Source organism: Balaenoptera borealis (assembly GCF_965194805.1).
Source record: "Balaenoptera borealis genome assembly, chromosome: 1".
Lineage (NCBI taxonomy): Eukaryota > Metazoa > Chordata > Mammalia > Artiodactyla > Balaenopteridae > Balaenoptera > Balaenoptera borealis.
The window spans coordinates 138,850,978-138,864,875 of record NC_138860.1 but is presented as its reverse complement, the minus strand read 5'-3'; the positions used below and the strand labels follow the sequence as shown (position 1 = coordinate 138,864,875).

The 13,898-nt window shown below is 38.7% G+C and overlaps 1 protein-coding gene across 4 annotated transcripts in view; it reads left to right on the top strand.

Moving 5' to 3' along the window:
- Positions 1-13,898, top strand: part of CACHD1 (cache domain containing 1) — a 228,849-nt gene that overhangs the window by 110,493 nt on the left and 104,458 nt on the right. For all 4 annotated transcript variants that reach the window (XR_014234715.1, XM_082356506.1, XM_082356505.1 and 1 more), the window contains one exon: positions 1,199-1,347. Coding sequence is in view for 3 of the 4 variants with exons in the window: in XM_082356506.1 (XP_082212632.1) it covers positions 1,199-1,347 (149 nt within the window). In the remaining variant the exon portion in view is untranslated. The remainder of the gene's footprint in view (positions 1-1,198; positions 1,348-13,898) is intronic.

Sequence of the window (13,898 nt, the reverse complement as noted above, 5' to 3'; positions counted from 1 at the left end):
ATTTCTCAAGTGTTTGTGTGTTTGGATACGTGTGAGGGAAAGAAGTGTTTGCAATTTCCCTTTTCATTTTAGAATTGAATTTATGAAGATGTTATTTGGAATTTCAGTCCTTTCAAGCACACCTTATCTTTATCCTGTTACAGAACATTTGTTCCCAAGGGCAATGAAGAATGACACTTGTAGGTGGGAAATTTGAAGCAAATTTGAAAATCGGCTTGAAAATAACAAACGAAGATATTCTGATTTGGCTCCATGTTCTCAGCCTCCAAGCTGTTGGATTGTGTGAGATGCATGACCCAAAGGAGATGATTAGTTCTCCTCTAGTGTGCTGATAATGAATAGCTCTACAAAACCAATTAGCAATAATTCTATCAGTCATTGCATTTGGGTAACATTTTGTTTAAGGGGAAGAAAAACAACACTGTTTTCCTTAGAGATCTCTAATTAAGCTGTGATATTTGGTGGGAACAATGGAGAAAAAAGCAGTATGCTTAGCAATTTGCTTTTGCTATCCCCATATGAAAGTGTATTATGATGAAGTGTTCTGTTCACAGCAGTTAAGAAAGACATTTGTCCGTGTTAAAGGTGTAACAGACCAAACACAGATCTATTTCTAACAATATATTTTGTTTTGTATGGATGCCTGCGTTGCACAACTTCAGGGATTTGCCATTCACATGGAAGGCTGTGAATGGCGCCCCCTGGAGTTGTGTAGCAGAAGATACTGAATATCATTTCCCTTCCTTCAAGTGTTTTCCTCCTGAAAAATCTGTGGGAATCGAGAACCATGAATAGTGGCATTTTTTCTTCCAATCACTATTGTTGCTCTGTAACTCCTAATACCCACTGTCATGCCGACAATAATATCAACAACAGACTTTGTTGTCTCCAGCGAGGCATTTTGTGGATCAGTATTGTTTTATCTGAATTTGAGCACATGGGTAGTTCTTAATGTATTATAATCTATTGTAAGATAGCAGTTATTATTTTACTGCTGTTGAAGTATCCTTCTGTGCCTTCTGGGCATTTTGCAATTTTTATTTCAGTTTACACAATGAAATAACACTTGGGTGTGTGTTTATCTTATCTGAAGTTTACTACAGGCAGCTTGTGACACAAATTGATGAGCTTATAGGAAAAAGTACAACGGGCTATTGTCCTGGTCTTTCGATTTATTTTGCTTACTCTCATCCTACAGCTAGCCAAAAAAATCCGAGAGAAGTTCAACCGTTACTTGGATGTGGTCAACCGAAACAAGCAAGTCGTAGAAGCATCCTACACAGCTCACCTGACCTCTCCCCTAACTGCGATTCAAGACTGCTGTACTATCCCACCTTCTATGATGGAGTAAGACTTGGAATTTTTTCTTGTTGTTTAAACCAGGAGTTGAATGGCTTTCCATTCATATTATTTAAAATACCTGTTTGTTTATTGCAAAATGTAGTCCTGTCTTAAATTAGCCCTTTACCTTAACATAGACAAGTAATTCTTAAAGAAGTGTGACTATATCCAGGAAACTCATGGACCTTCCCTGCTTGCCTTTTTGTCAGGCTGCAGTCCAGGTTCAGAAGTATCAAGTATTGTTTGAGTACAGAGTTGACTAAGTCTAGAAGATTGCAAACATTTTTTTCATGTGTTAACTAATGCGTCATGAATAAGACAGTTTAACTGATTCTGCTAATTTGCCTAATTTAAGGGAATGCTTTTTATCTTTGATACAAGAGTAGAAAAAATTCCCACTTCATACTTTATAGTGTGTTTAAAACTACCAAGGTAGATGTGGCTTCAGATAATATTGAAACAGAATGGTTGAGGATATTTTTATTTATTGGCATAGTGATATTTATATCTGGAGGGGTGTAGGGTCATGTGATGCTGGAAGCTGCTTGGAGGGGAAAGAACACTTATCTAGAGGTACAAAGAACTTAATTTTGATTTAGTCTCTAATTATCTGTGTGACCATAATCTAGTTACTTAATGTTTATTTGTATGCACAGTTTTCTGTCAGTGGATAATAATCTCTATTATACCAATTTAGAATTGGCTATTTACAATAGAATGACTAAAATAAGTTAACGTACTTTAAAAATTATGAATGTAAATGTTAGCATATTTAGTATGTATCACTCTTCTTTTTGCATAATAAGCACGCTTGAAGCTATGCAAAGGATGGAGACAACATAGTTTTTTGGTAGTTAAGTGATGCTTTGCTTCCACAAAGAAGTTTTTACTTATTACAGCTTCTTCGTGGGCTATGTAGGTAGCAGAGCATCCTCAAGTCATTTTATTTTTCCATCTGTGTGATGTTAAGATGAGTCTTTCTGTCTGGCTTACCCTGTCTGCAACCTAGAGAAGCTCATATTAGTTGTTTACTAAACTAAATGGAAAGTGTATACAATTTGGAATGAGACTGTACGGATATGAATCTTAGCTCCAGGACTTAATACTCAGGTGGTCTCAGATATTTGATGTCTTTGACCCAGCCTGTCTTCATCCCTAGAATGGGATCCATGATGGATACTTCACAGGATGTTGTGAGCATTCAGTAAAATCAACTATGAAAGTATTTTGCAAATCGTAATGTTCTGAACAAATATCAGCCATAATACACATACTTTCCTATCATAGTGAACATTTCATTTTTCGTTACTGATATCATTTTTATAGTTGGGGCATCAGTAACTTAATGTTTTTGACAGTTTGTCTCTAACCTAAAAATAAAATAAGTGTCCAGTAGGGCTTTGAACCAAAGAAAAAATCATTTCCTGACTGAGAGAAAAGATAGTATAGTAAGGGAGAAGTCCTTAGAACTAGAATTACGCTTAAAACACTGGTTCTCAACCAGGGTGATTTCCACTCCCCTTCATCCCCAGGGATATTTGGCAATGCCTGGAAACATTTTCAGTTGTCACAATTGGAAGGTGGGGACAGTTGCTACTGACATGTAGTGAGGAGAGGCCAGGGATGCTGCAAACGTCCTATAATGCACAGGACAGCCCTGCAAAACAAAGAATTATCTGGCGCAAAATGTCAGTAGTGCAGAAGTTGCCTCAGAAGATGGGAGATCTTCATGAAATTCCTAGGTGGAACTACTCTAGATGAAACAAAAAGCTTGAATTGACTGGCGTCTACTTGTAAATCTACCCGGTATGTCACCTTCCCATTATTTTCCCCCCTCGTGAATTTCTATTAATGTTTCAAGAAGTAACTCAATAATTTGCCTCCCTCCATAGCTTCCTGTTACCTCTTTTTTTCCCCTCTCCTTGTTTACCTTTGCCCTGGAGGAATTCACTGCTCCCTCATCTTTGTTCCCATAGTAAGTTTCCTCCGTCTCTATTACAGTGTAGAACTGAATGTATCACATGTAGTTGTTGGTAGGTCTGCCTCCCCTGCTGTTCTAGGCAGGGATTACACCTCATCCATTTTCATCCCAGTACCTCGCAATTGTGTTTGATTACTATTTGTTGGAATCTGGAATGGTTTGAATATGGAGATGAGTAAGGGGATGGAATTTCTACTTGAGAGTAATTTCTACTCTAAAGAAATTAAAAAATTATTGGGTGGGGGCCAAATACTGAACATAATAAATAGTTCGGGCAAAATGTGACACAGCAGAGAGGTGCCGTGGTTCCTCTAAGCAGAGTACTATACCAGGTGGATGGCATCACCAAAGATTCTGTGAACTTCAGAAGTGTGCATCTAGACCTAGAGATTATCATACTAAGTGAAGTCCGTCAGACAGAAAAAGACAAACATTATATGATATCACTTATATGATATCACTGTAATCTAAAATGTAGTACAAGTGAATTTATTTACAAAACAGAAACACAGACATAGAAAACAAAGCTATGGTTACCCAAGGGGAAGTGGGGGGTTAGATAAATTAGGAGTATGGGATTAACAGATACAACCATATATAAAATAAACAAAGGATTTACTGTAAAGCACAGGGAACTATATTCAATATCTTGTAATAACCTATAATGGAAAAGAATCAGAAAAAAAGATATATATCTGAAGTACTTTGCTGTACACCTGAAACTAACACAATATTGTGAATCAGCTGTACTTCAATTTTTTTTTAAGTGTGCATCTTATTTGATCTGGTCATTTGGAAGAATATCACAAGGAAATAATTACATGTTTATAAAGATAAATTTGTAAAGAGAGTCATTGTAGTGCCATTTAGAATAGAGAATATTGTAAATATTCCTAAATTTCTAATAATAGATTAGTTAAGGAAATTACATCACATTCATAAAAGTGATAACATAAGATGCAGCCATGCTGTAGAAGAGAATTTGCTGACTTGTGAAAATGGCCATACATGCATACACACAATGTACACATCTCAAGTTTGGGAAGACTTACATCAAAATGTTTTGGAGTAAAGACAGTGGCTTCCATTTTGAATGTGCTAAGATAAGGCTTGAGGTCTGAGATGCAGTCCATCCAGCCATTTGACAAAAACTACTGGTCTACCTTTAAGTGACTATAATAAACCATAAAATGTAGTTTCTGCCCTCCAGGAATTTCTCATTTAGTTCAGTTTAACATCTAAGAGACTTGAATTATACTTCTAGCAGGACCCATGCTGAGCAAGCAGATTAGTATGAGAGGCTGTTCCTCCTTTAGAGGCTGGACTTCCGTGTTGAATGTAGAATGGAAACTGTGGAGCTGCAATGCAATCTTCTCTCCTTACTAGGAGTAGTTGACAGAGCCAAGAACTGCCATTTGGGGTGAATCTGGTAAAACCAGAAGAGTTCGGATGATAAAGCTGAGTGTTCAGAAGATGTACAAATGACAAAAAACAGGTTCCCTCTTAAAGAGAGATCTGATCACAACCGTCTGCAGCTGAAAATGGCAAGTGACAACTACCCTTCTCTTAGACTGAGTCTTCTTGGCTGAACAAGAAGCTCACTTGCCAGAGAATGTGTGTAGGAATTTTTGGAGTGAACACTGAGCTGACACTTCTCCAGTCATTGGCTAAACACAAATACTTTATAAAATTGAGGCTCTTTCACCTTTTTAATGAAGATTCAAAGATGGGAAGAGTTAATAGTAAGTTATTGCTGTGAACCAGGGTAGGAATCCTTAGCTGCCCTTTTTCCAGTTTCTCATAAAACTCTTTCATCTGCATTTTTTAACCATTGCGGTATCCTACTGTGGACATTTTCAGTCCCTCTTTCTTATATTTCAATCCCTCTGAAAAAGTCTCCATTTTGAATCTCAGGGAGTCCATGTTAGAGTTAAATGCAGAAAGGAAGAACTCCCAGTCTTGAGAAGCAGTGTAAGAACATGACTAAAAACAGGTTATCCTCTATGTCAAGAGATACTGTTTTTTCTCTTACGGAAGCAACATAAAGTTTCTTTTGAAAATAAATATACCTAAATTTAAAAAACACATTAATTAAAATGAAAATATTAAGGGAATGTGACCAAGGTTTTGAAGATGATCGATATGGTAATGACTGAAGTTAAGGAAAAATGGACTCAAGATTGTTGAGAAAAGTCCCTCCGAATTGTAAGATTTTACTGTCCTATAAAGCAAACTCCTTTTTTGGGGGGGGGGGGGGGAATGCGGACGGACTGTGCTGCGCAGCTTGTGGAATCTTAGCCCCCCGATGAGGGATTGAACCCAGCAGTGAAAGTGCGGAGCCCTAACCACTGGACCTCCAGGAAATTCCCTATAAAGCAAACTCTTTATGCCCATGAACTGGCCACATGCATATGCATTAATAATGCCATTATAATAAATATAAGCAAGTGGACTTGCGATAAGGGATCACCAGTCTTATATCTGGATCTTGTCCATTCTTAAATATCTGGGCCCTGTAACCATTTTTAAAAATGCAACAGTGGCCCAATAGCACTCAAGCTATTTATTACTAACATTGTATCTGTAGCCCATTGACCTTGCTTCTCCAACTGTATTAAGGACAAGTTAGCACTAGGCCAATATTTTTATGACTGATTTTAACCAATGGCTAATTTTTATATTTTAGGCCTAGAATTTTATTTTTACTGATTTATAATCCATATTTGATTTTTGTCACTAAAGCTTGATAATGCATATTTTTAAAAAAATAAAATGCCCAGTTCTGAAGAGAGAGGGACTTTAAAGCATTCTATTATAGAATATTCTGCAGAATACACCCTGAAGGTTATACTGTGATGACAACAGAGAGAACCTGCAAAGCAGCAGAAAATTGACTTTTTTCAGATGATTTTGATACTTTGCTTCTCAGACCAATCAACTCTTCTTACTCAGGAGCCCTGGAAGTTAATTATTTTGTACAGGGTCCTGCATAGTGATTAGGTATTCCGTCAATATTTGTTGAAGGAACGATGTGAAGAATTAATATTATCTAACGTGGAAAAAAATAGGCTGTGGTTTAATCTAAGACAAACTCATTTTCAATGGTATTGCTTTAAATAGCATAATTTTGAGAATGAGTTTATTCACTCGTGTAATTTAATTTACAGCTCCCTTTGTGTTGTAATGCGTTAGGTGGTGAGGGTCCACAAGATCCTGGGCTCCCTCGCAAGGATTGCAGAGACGCAGAAACACCTAATAATGCCCGTGGTCTATATCTGGCCTACAAGTGTGTTTATCTTGGCTCCACGAGATGTTTTAAAGGTTTTTAAATTTGTAAGTTTTAAAATCTGTTGCCTACCTTTAAACTTTAGGGGAATTACACATTTTAAAAATCTAAATTTCTGGGATTTCCCTGATGGTGCAGTGGTTAAGAATCCACCTGCCAATTCAGGGGACACGGGTTCGAGCCCTGGTCCAGGAGGATCCCACACGCCGCGGAGCAACTAAGCCCGTGCGCCACAACTACTGAGCCTGCGCTCTAGAGCCCGCGAGCCACAACTACTGAAGCCCACGTGCCTAGAGCCCGTGCTCCGCAACAAGAGAAGCCACTGCAATGAAAAGCCTGCGCACCTCAATGAAGAGTAACCCCCACTCGACACAGCTAGAGAAAGCCTGTGGGCAGCAACGAAGACCCAACACAGCCAAAAATTAAAAAAAAAAAAAATAAAGAAAAATCCAAATTTCTGTCATCTCTAAAATCAGATCTGACAATGATGGGTCCACATTCCCACTAGGCAGTAGTCAGCTTCTGTGACGAGCATCCCCCTTTGAAGACAGCCTGCATTCTCCCCTTCACCACAGTCCCCACTAGCTCCTATCGCATTACACCCAGCTTATTCCCCTGACTTTCATTACCTGCTTGGCCCACATTAGTATGTAATATAATGTTAATAAATTTTTTAAATGTCTTATCCATGTACATTCCCTGATATGCCATCTTAAACATACATGCTCATTCTGTCAGGTTTAAATATAGCTACTTTATGCATAATACTGAGAATATCTATCCCCAAAACCTGGCTTGCCACAGAGATTGGGTTATCCTGTGCACATCTGAAGCTATTGTTTTATCAGCAGGCCCTGTTAACCCTTGACTTTTTCATAAATCTGTCAATAATTTTGTCTTCCACATCTCTTAATCCATTTCTCTCCTCCCTTCCCCAATTTCTTTTGTAGGTGCTCCTGCCTGGTAACATTCTTATTTTTTATTTTTGATATCTTTATTTAAGGAAACAGGAACAATGGAGAGGTTAAACCAGGGAGGAAGTACTGGGAAAATGAACTGAGATTTTTATTCTTTTTTGTGTCTCCAAGTAGGATTCAGTGCTGTTATCCTCACTTAATTAATGCTTGTTAATTGGATAATCATGGTGGGAACTGCCATTAAGGCATCTAGGCCAGGTTTGAGATGAGCAAAGTAGTATTCTGATGGAGCTACAGTAAGTAAGCAACTTGTTTTCAAGGCTCTCCGAAGCCAGCCACCCAAAGCTAGGAGACTTCAGCCTTATAGAGAATTCTGTCATACCCATCAAGGGAGACTTAAAAAAGCTTCACTGATTCCCAAAAGTGAAGAAACTTTGGACACCATTGTTAAATTGGATTCTTGCTATTTTACAAGGAGCTCTTTGAGTTGGGCCATCCACTGAGACGGCCATTACTGTCACCAGGGAAGGCATATAGGACTCATCTCACTTTCTGAGAGCCCAAATTCAATGCATCCCCCAGCTGGCACCCACTAGAACAATACGATTTCAGGAATCAGGTCTTATCCTTCAACCTGTTGAGGGTATTGTGCTGCAGACAAAGCAACTAGCATAGGTTCTGATGCAAGAACACAGCCTCCTGATTACAATTCTCATGAATAAGCCCATATTATAGCTCTATTAGTCAGGGTTCTCCAGAGAAACAGAATCATTAGGATGTGTGTGAGAGAGAGGAAGAGAGATTTATTTTAAAGAATTTGCTCACGTGATTGTGGAGATCAAGTCCCAGATCTGCAGGGTCGCCCAGCAGGGGCTGGAGACCCAGGAAGAGTTACAGTTCCAGTCTGCTGGAAGAATTCCTCCTGCTTGGGGAGGTCAGTCTTTGTTCTATTAGGGCCTTAAACTAACTAGGTAAGGCCCACCCACAAGTCCCCTGATTTAAATGTTGATCTCATTCCAATAATCCCTTTGCAGAAACATCCAGAATAGTCTCTGACCAAATATCTGGACACTCTGGCCCAGCCAAATTGACATATAAAATTAAGCATCACACCCTCTTAGAGAAAGCATAGAAAATTGGTCTACAAAACCTACCTTTGAAGGTGAATTTTTATTAACCCTCAGGTTTAGATTGGAGGATTCCAGACTCTCATTCCTGGAACTTTATAGTGTTCTCCTAGACTGCTTCTCTTTAAAAAAAAAAAAAAAAAAAAAGTTAATGCCCATGTTAATGAGCTGCCTGCAAAGGAGTGATGGCATTTGAGTAAGTCTTTATCCATGTAAATTGGTTGTATATTTTGTGGTATGATTTAGATGTTGTGCAAATTTCTGTGTTCACATTTTAAGTTCTTCAAGTATTATTGACATCATAGGAGGCAGAAATAAGTTACTTAGAGAGTTGTTTTTAATTCTGATGATTCACATGCTGACTCATCATGTTCAGATTCCTGTACTAGGCTCCTTAGGATTCTTTCAGGACTAAAGAGCATCAGGTCAGGGTTTGTGATTGCCTTTTCTTTTTTTTTTTTTTTTAAACTGAACTCAAACATGAGCTTTCTTTCATTTTTAAAAGGAGGTGAGCCTCTTTTTAAATATCTTAATTTTAAATCAGTGCAGTCTCTGTCATGGTAGAAAAGAAACAGCTTAAGCAGTAAAGACAGCTTTCCTGTTCAGTTTAAATTCAGTTGTGATATAGATTATATCATAGGAATATAGTACCAAGACCAGATGGGCCTCTGCTCTGCCGGTTTGCTGTGTGATCTTGGAAAGTTCACTTAACCTTTTTAGTCCATAGCTTCCTCAACTGTAAACTGAGCAGTTTGAACTATACTCCAGAGAGCCAACTCAAGATTCATTATGGGCAACTTTTCCTGCTGCCCAAATTTGTAAATTCTAGCTTTGTTAGGGAATTTTTCTTCATCTTTTCGAGAGCTACCTAGAAAAAAAAAAAAAAAGATGATATTATGCAGCAAGACCTACAGAGGTTAAATTACTCATTTATTTATTAACTTTAAAAAGTAAACATTTGTGGAATGGTTTATGGAAGAAGCATTTCAGCAGAGTCTTGAAGCAGGAAAAGGATTTGAACGTATAGGGATATGGAGAGAGAGCTCTCCAGGAGAGAAAAGTCAATTTAAAGAAACCCCCATGGAAGGAAATGGCCAGGAACACTGAAGAGGACATTGTGTCTGGGGCAAGTGATGGAAGAGGCAGCTGAGAAATTGGATTAATATCATATTGTAGAGAACCTCAAATCCTAGACTGAATAACTCAGGAGACCTTAAGCTCTGTAAATGAAATGAAGGACAATTCTCTTGCTTCCATGTGTCTTTGATGCGTGGTAGACACTCAGTAAATACTGGTTGTTTGAATGAGAGAATTTAAAATTTTCGAGAAACGGAATGAAATGATGATGCCCTTTAAGGGGATTTTACTTGTCCACCGTGTAACTACTAGAAGACCTAGTTTGATTTCATTTATGTAGGCAAGGAACAAGAAGGGGGACTGAATGTGGCTGTTGGCACCCACTGTTGGATATTGGAAGAGGGAGGAACTGAAGGTGGCTGAGGTTGATTCTGGATAGCTGTGAGAGTGGTTGATATCAGGTTCTAAGTCATATTTCTATCCTGTGTGCCCTTTCATCTTTCCTCCTGTTACACTTGAGTTCAGGGACCCTGTCAACTTTGTTTTCAGTACCTTGCTTGAACAGGTCCTGAATATATATTTGCTGAAGGAGTTCATGCATGGTAGCAAACCTGATTTAGTCTTTAGTTTGAGTACAGGTAGTGATGATGATGTCAGAATTACTGAGCTACTTTACCTCTAGGCAGAAATTCAAGTACTTTTATGCCCATTCATGATGGTCATCGTTTTCATCTGAGTATTATTCCATTGTGATAAGCTCTGATAGGAAACTTAAGTTGATGTTGACTTAGTTATCTCAGTTATTAGCTAGATTCAATCAATAATAACAATAGATATGAATAATTATTATAACAATACTAATGATTATTATGCAGGGTGAATTTAAAAGCACAAAATTTCCAAATATCTATGTATATATCACCTTCAACTCAACTTGTCTGTATCATGTTCAAGATAGTTAAGTGCAAGACATTGTGCTAGACACTGTCTGATAGACAAAGATGAATAAAGCAGTTTGTACCTTTAGGAGCTCAGAGGATGCAGAGTAAACTAAGCAGACTGTGTCAAGTGTCATGAAAAACCCAAAGACTCTTTGAGAAGAAAAAGTGATTATGAACAGAGGTCTCTGAGCACTCAGGCTTGGTAGAAGAGTGGTAGTTGAGGTCTTGAAGAGTGGAACTCCTGCAGACATATCTACGGGGAAGGATGCTTCAGACCAGAAAACAGCAAGCATCATAAAGCACTGAGTGTGGTGAGGGGTAAGATATAGCTGGAATGGCAGATAAGAGATGTATGGGGCGGGCTCAGGATCCTTGGTTGACTGGACAAATTTCCCTCTGTAAACAGTAGGTTTTAAAGCAAAGAAAGACTGTGGTCAGGTCTGAGATTTGGGTAAATGAATTCGTTGGCAAGTGAAGGATAAATTGTGGTGAAGAGACAAGTTGTTTGTCAAGTTGGGCCACCCTAATAATCTAGGAGAAAAGTAAGGACACCTCAAGGAAGGATTGTAGGAAAACAAAAGATGTCCTGGGTGGTGATGGGTTACGTAGAATATTACCCATAGACGGGGAATATAGAATATATAGATTCTGCCAACTAGGTTTTATTGGAGATCTGGGTGGGGAGGAAGATTTTAAAAGATGATTCTAAATTTTAAATTGAACATCTCAGAGGAGTGGAATTATTAACTAACAATGAAAATAAGAGCAAAAGATATTTAAGAGGAAGGTGAATTCAGTATGAACATGCTGATTTTGAATTTAAGTCACATGTGGATCATTCTTAAGAGGTGTTTGGCAAGCAGTTGAGTTTTTAGCCTGAAGCATCACTTTATTTTCATCCCACAGATGTTTTCACCCCCCAACTATGTTATATGCATGGCAGTTCAGGAGAGAGGGCATAGTGGAAAGGTATAGTTTTAATGCTGTGCTGATGCACACTTGAGTTTTGTATAAAATGATGTTCCTAGGCATAACAGCTGACCCACATGTGGGCAAATCCTGTTTTTTTCCAGCCCTATTTCAAGGTGGTGCACATGAAAAAAATGATAAAAATTGTTTAACCCTATATACATTTTATTTCTTATTATTACTGTTCTTATGAGAAACAAAGCACTGTGACTTAACCAGGTGCTTTTGCACTAATGACTCTTGTTCTATTTTTCTTTGGGTAACACAAGGTCAAATAAAGTGACAAGCGTGGCTCTTGACCACTGAGTTTAATTTTATCGCAGGTCCTGTTCCTTCCACAGGAAGATGTGTTTTGTGTTTTTGCCCTCACAGTACTGAAAGGTGAATCTCAGTCTTTCAAGTGTTCTCCCTGCCTTATCGCACAATTTCATCTTCAGTCCACTTAAAAATTATTATTACCTGCAGGCAGGCGAAATGTTACAGATACAGGTACCAGAAGGACTTGCATTGAGCTCAAAATTCAACAAAGATTTTGTAGAACACCTTACATTTCAGAACGCCTACTCAGTTGCAATATCTAACTTATGTAAAAGAGTTACATATGTTTATGCTTCAGTAAAATACTTTCTTCTGTAAACATTATTTTACTTCCATTACCTCCTTCCTATGATCTTCTCAGGCCTGTTGGGTACAATCCCCCTCCTCCTGCATTTTGCAGATGAGGAAGTAGGCTCAGAGAGATTGTGTCAGGACTCAGGGGAGCTGGGTGTGGAACCCAGGTTTCCTGATTCCAAATCATTTTTTCTTTTAATGGTAAAATATTTTGACCAGTGGTAAAATCGGAATGGCTTATCTGCCAATTGAAATGCTGAACTATGTATTCCTTCTTAGAATTTCACTTGAGGCTATTGTATGACCCTCCGAAGTTTCTAAATTGGCTGAATATAAAGCTCCCACGGTCTGGTTAGTTTGTCTCTCAGTCTTAAAACCATGTTACTGCAGTAGTCTGTGTCATTTCTGTGTGTGTGTGTGTGTGTGTGTGTGTGTGTGTGTGTGTGTGATATTTATAAAGATATAAATATATCTTTAGGTGTATTGATGAGCACCCTCATAGCAGAAAACATATGCATTTGGGTCTGCTGACAATCCTGCTTTCTAGATTTTTCTTGTGTGACCTTCCCTGAAGGAAGGACAGGAGACCTGCCACACTGCTTAGCATACTGATTTTCACCAGTGGCCTTTTATGGATTTTTAGGGAGCAGTGGTCTTGTGGTTTTCCTTCTTGCTTGCTCCCTATCTAGCTGGCTAGTCTCTAAAAGAAACTACCGAGTATTCTTTGCCAGCTTTAAGAAATAGACCCTGTTATAGCAGAGGACTTCCCTTGAGGTTTTCATGTGTTTTATTGTGCAAAAATATCAAAGTGTTCCAAAGAAGGTCAAGATTTAAAAATCCCATGTCTATTATCTTTCTTGGAGACTCGACTGGTCTGGTATGAGGATGGACCCAGCTATCTTCAGACTCGTAGCTTTATTAACTTTTGAATATTGGGTCAGTAATTCCTTTTGAGGACACATTAACCATAAGTATTCCACATCTTACGTTTCATGTTCCTTCTACAGAACAGGGAGATTTGGATAGGCCTTGTCTCTCTCCTTCACGAATGTGCCTGAGAGATTGAATGAACCGGTTCATGTCCAAGGTCATCTGCTAACTGAGGTTCTTAGTGCTTCTCTTTGATGTCTGTGTCATACCACTCACAGTTGTCTGCTATTTACTAAGTGCCCAGTGTATGCGCAGGAAGAAAACACACGAATTTACAAGCTCTGGTCTCCAGTCCTGGCAAGCCTCAGCCTCTTCGGTTTTCTGCATTTTGTCATTCAGCATTTGCTAAAATTTTACTCTTCACAGGCAGACTCTGGGCTAGGGTCTAGGGATAAACATGGGAAAGGATCTCTCTCTTTGCATCTTCCTAGCAAGGGAGAAAGTATATAAATAAATAACTGTGAAGTGTGTGAAGTCCTTGTTAGAGGTCAAGTGGTAAGATGGACAGGGGGCTACAGAACGGCACAAAGGGACCCTGTGGATCCCACCCGGCCTCTGTCCCCCTGCCCGTTTTCTCTTGTTTTTTCAGATACCTTTCTTTCTTCTTCTTCACGCATCGCTGTCCCAACCTGGTGACAAGGAAGTTAAAGGATAAATGTTTAATGTGGTTGTGGATCCACTTCCAATTCCCCCAGATGTCACACCTGTGCGATTTTC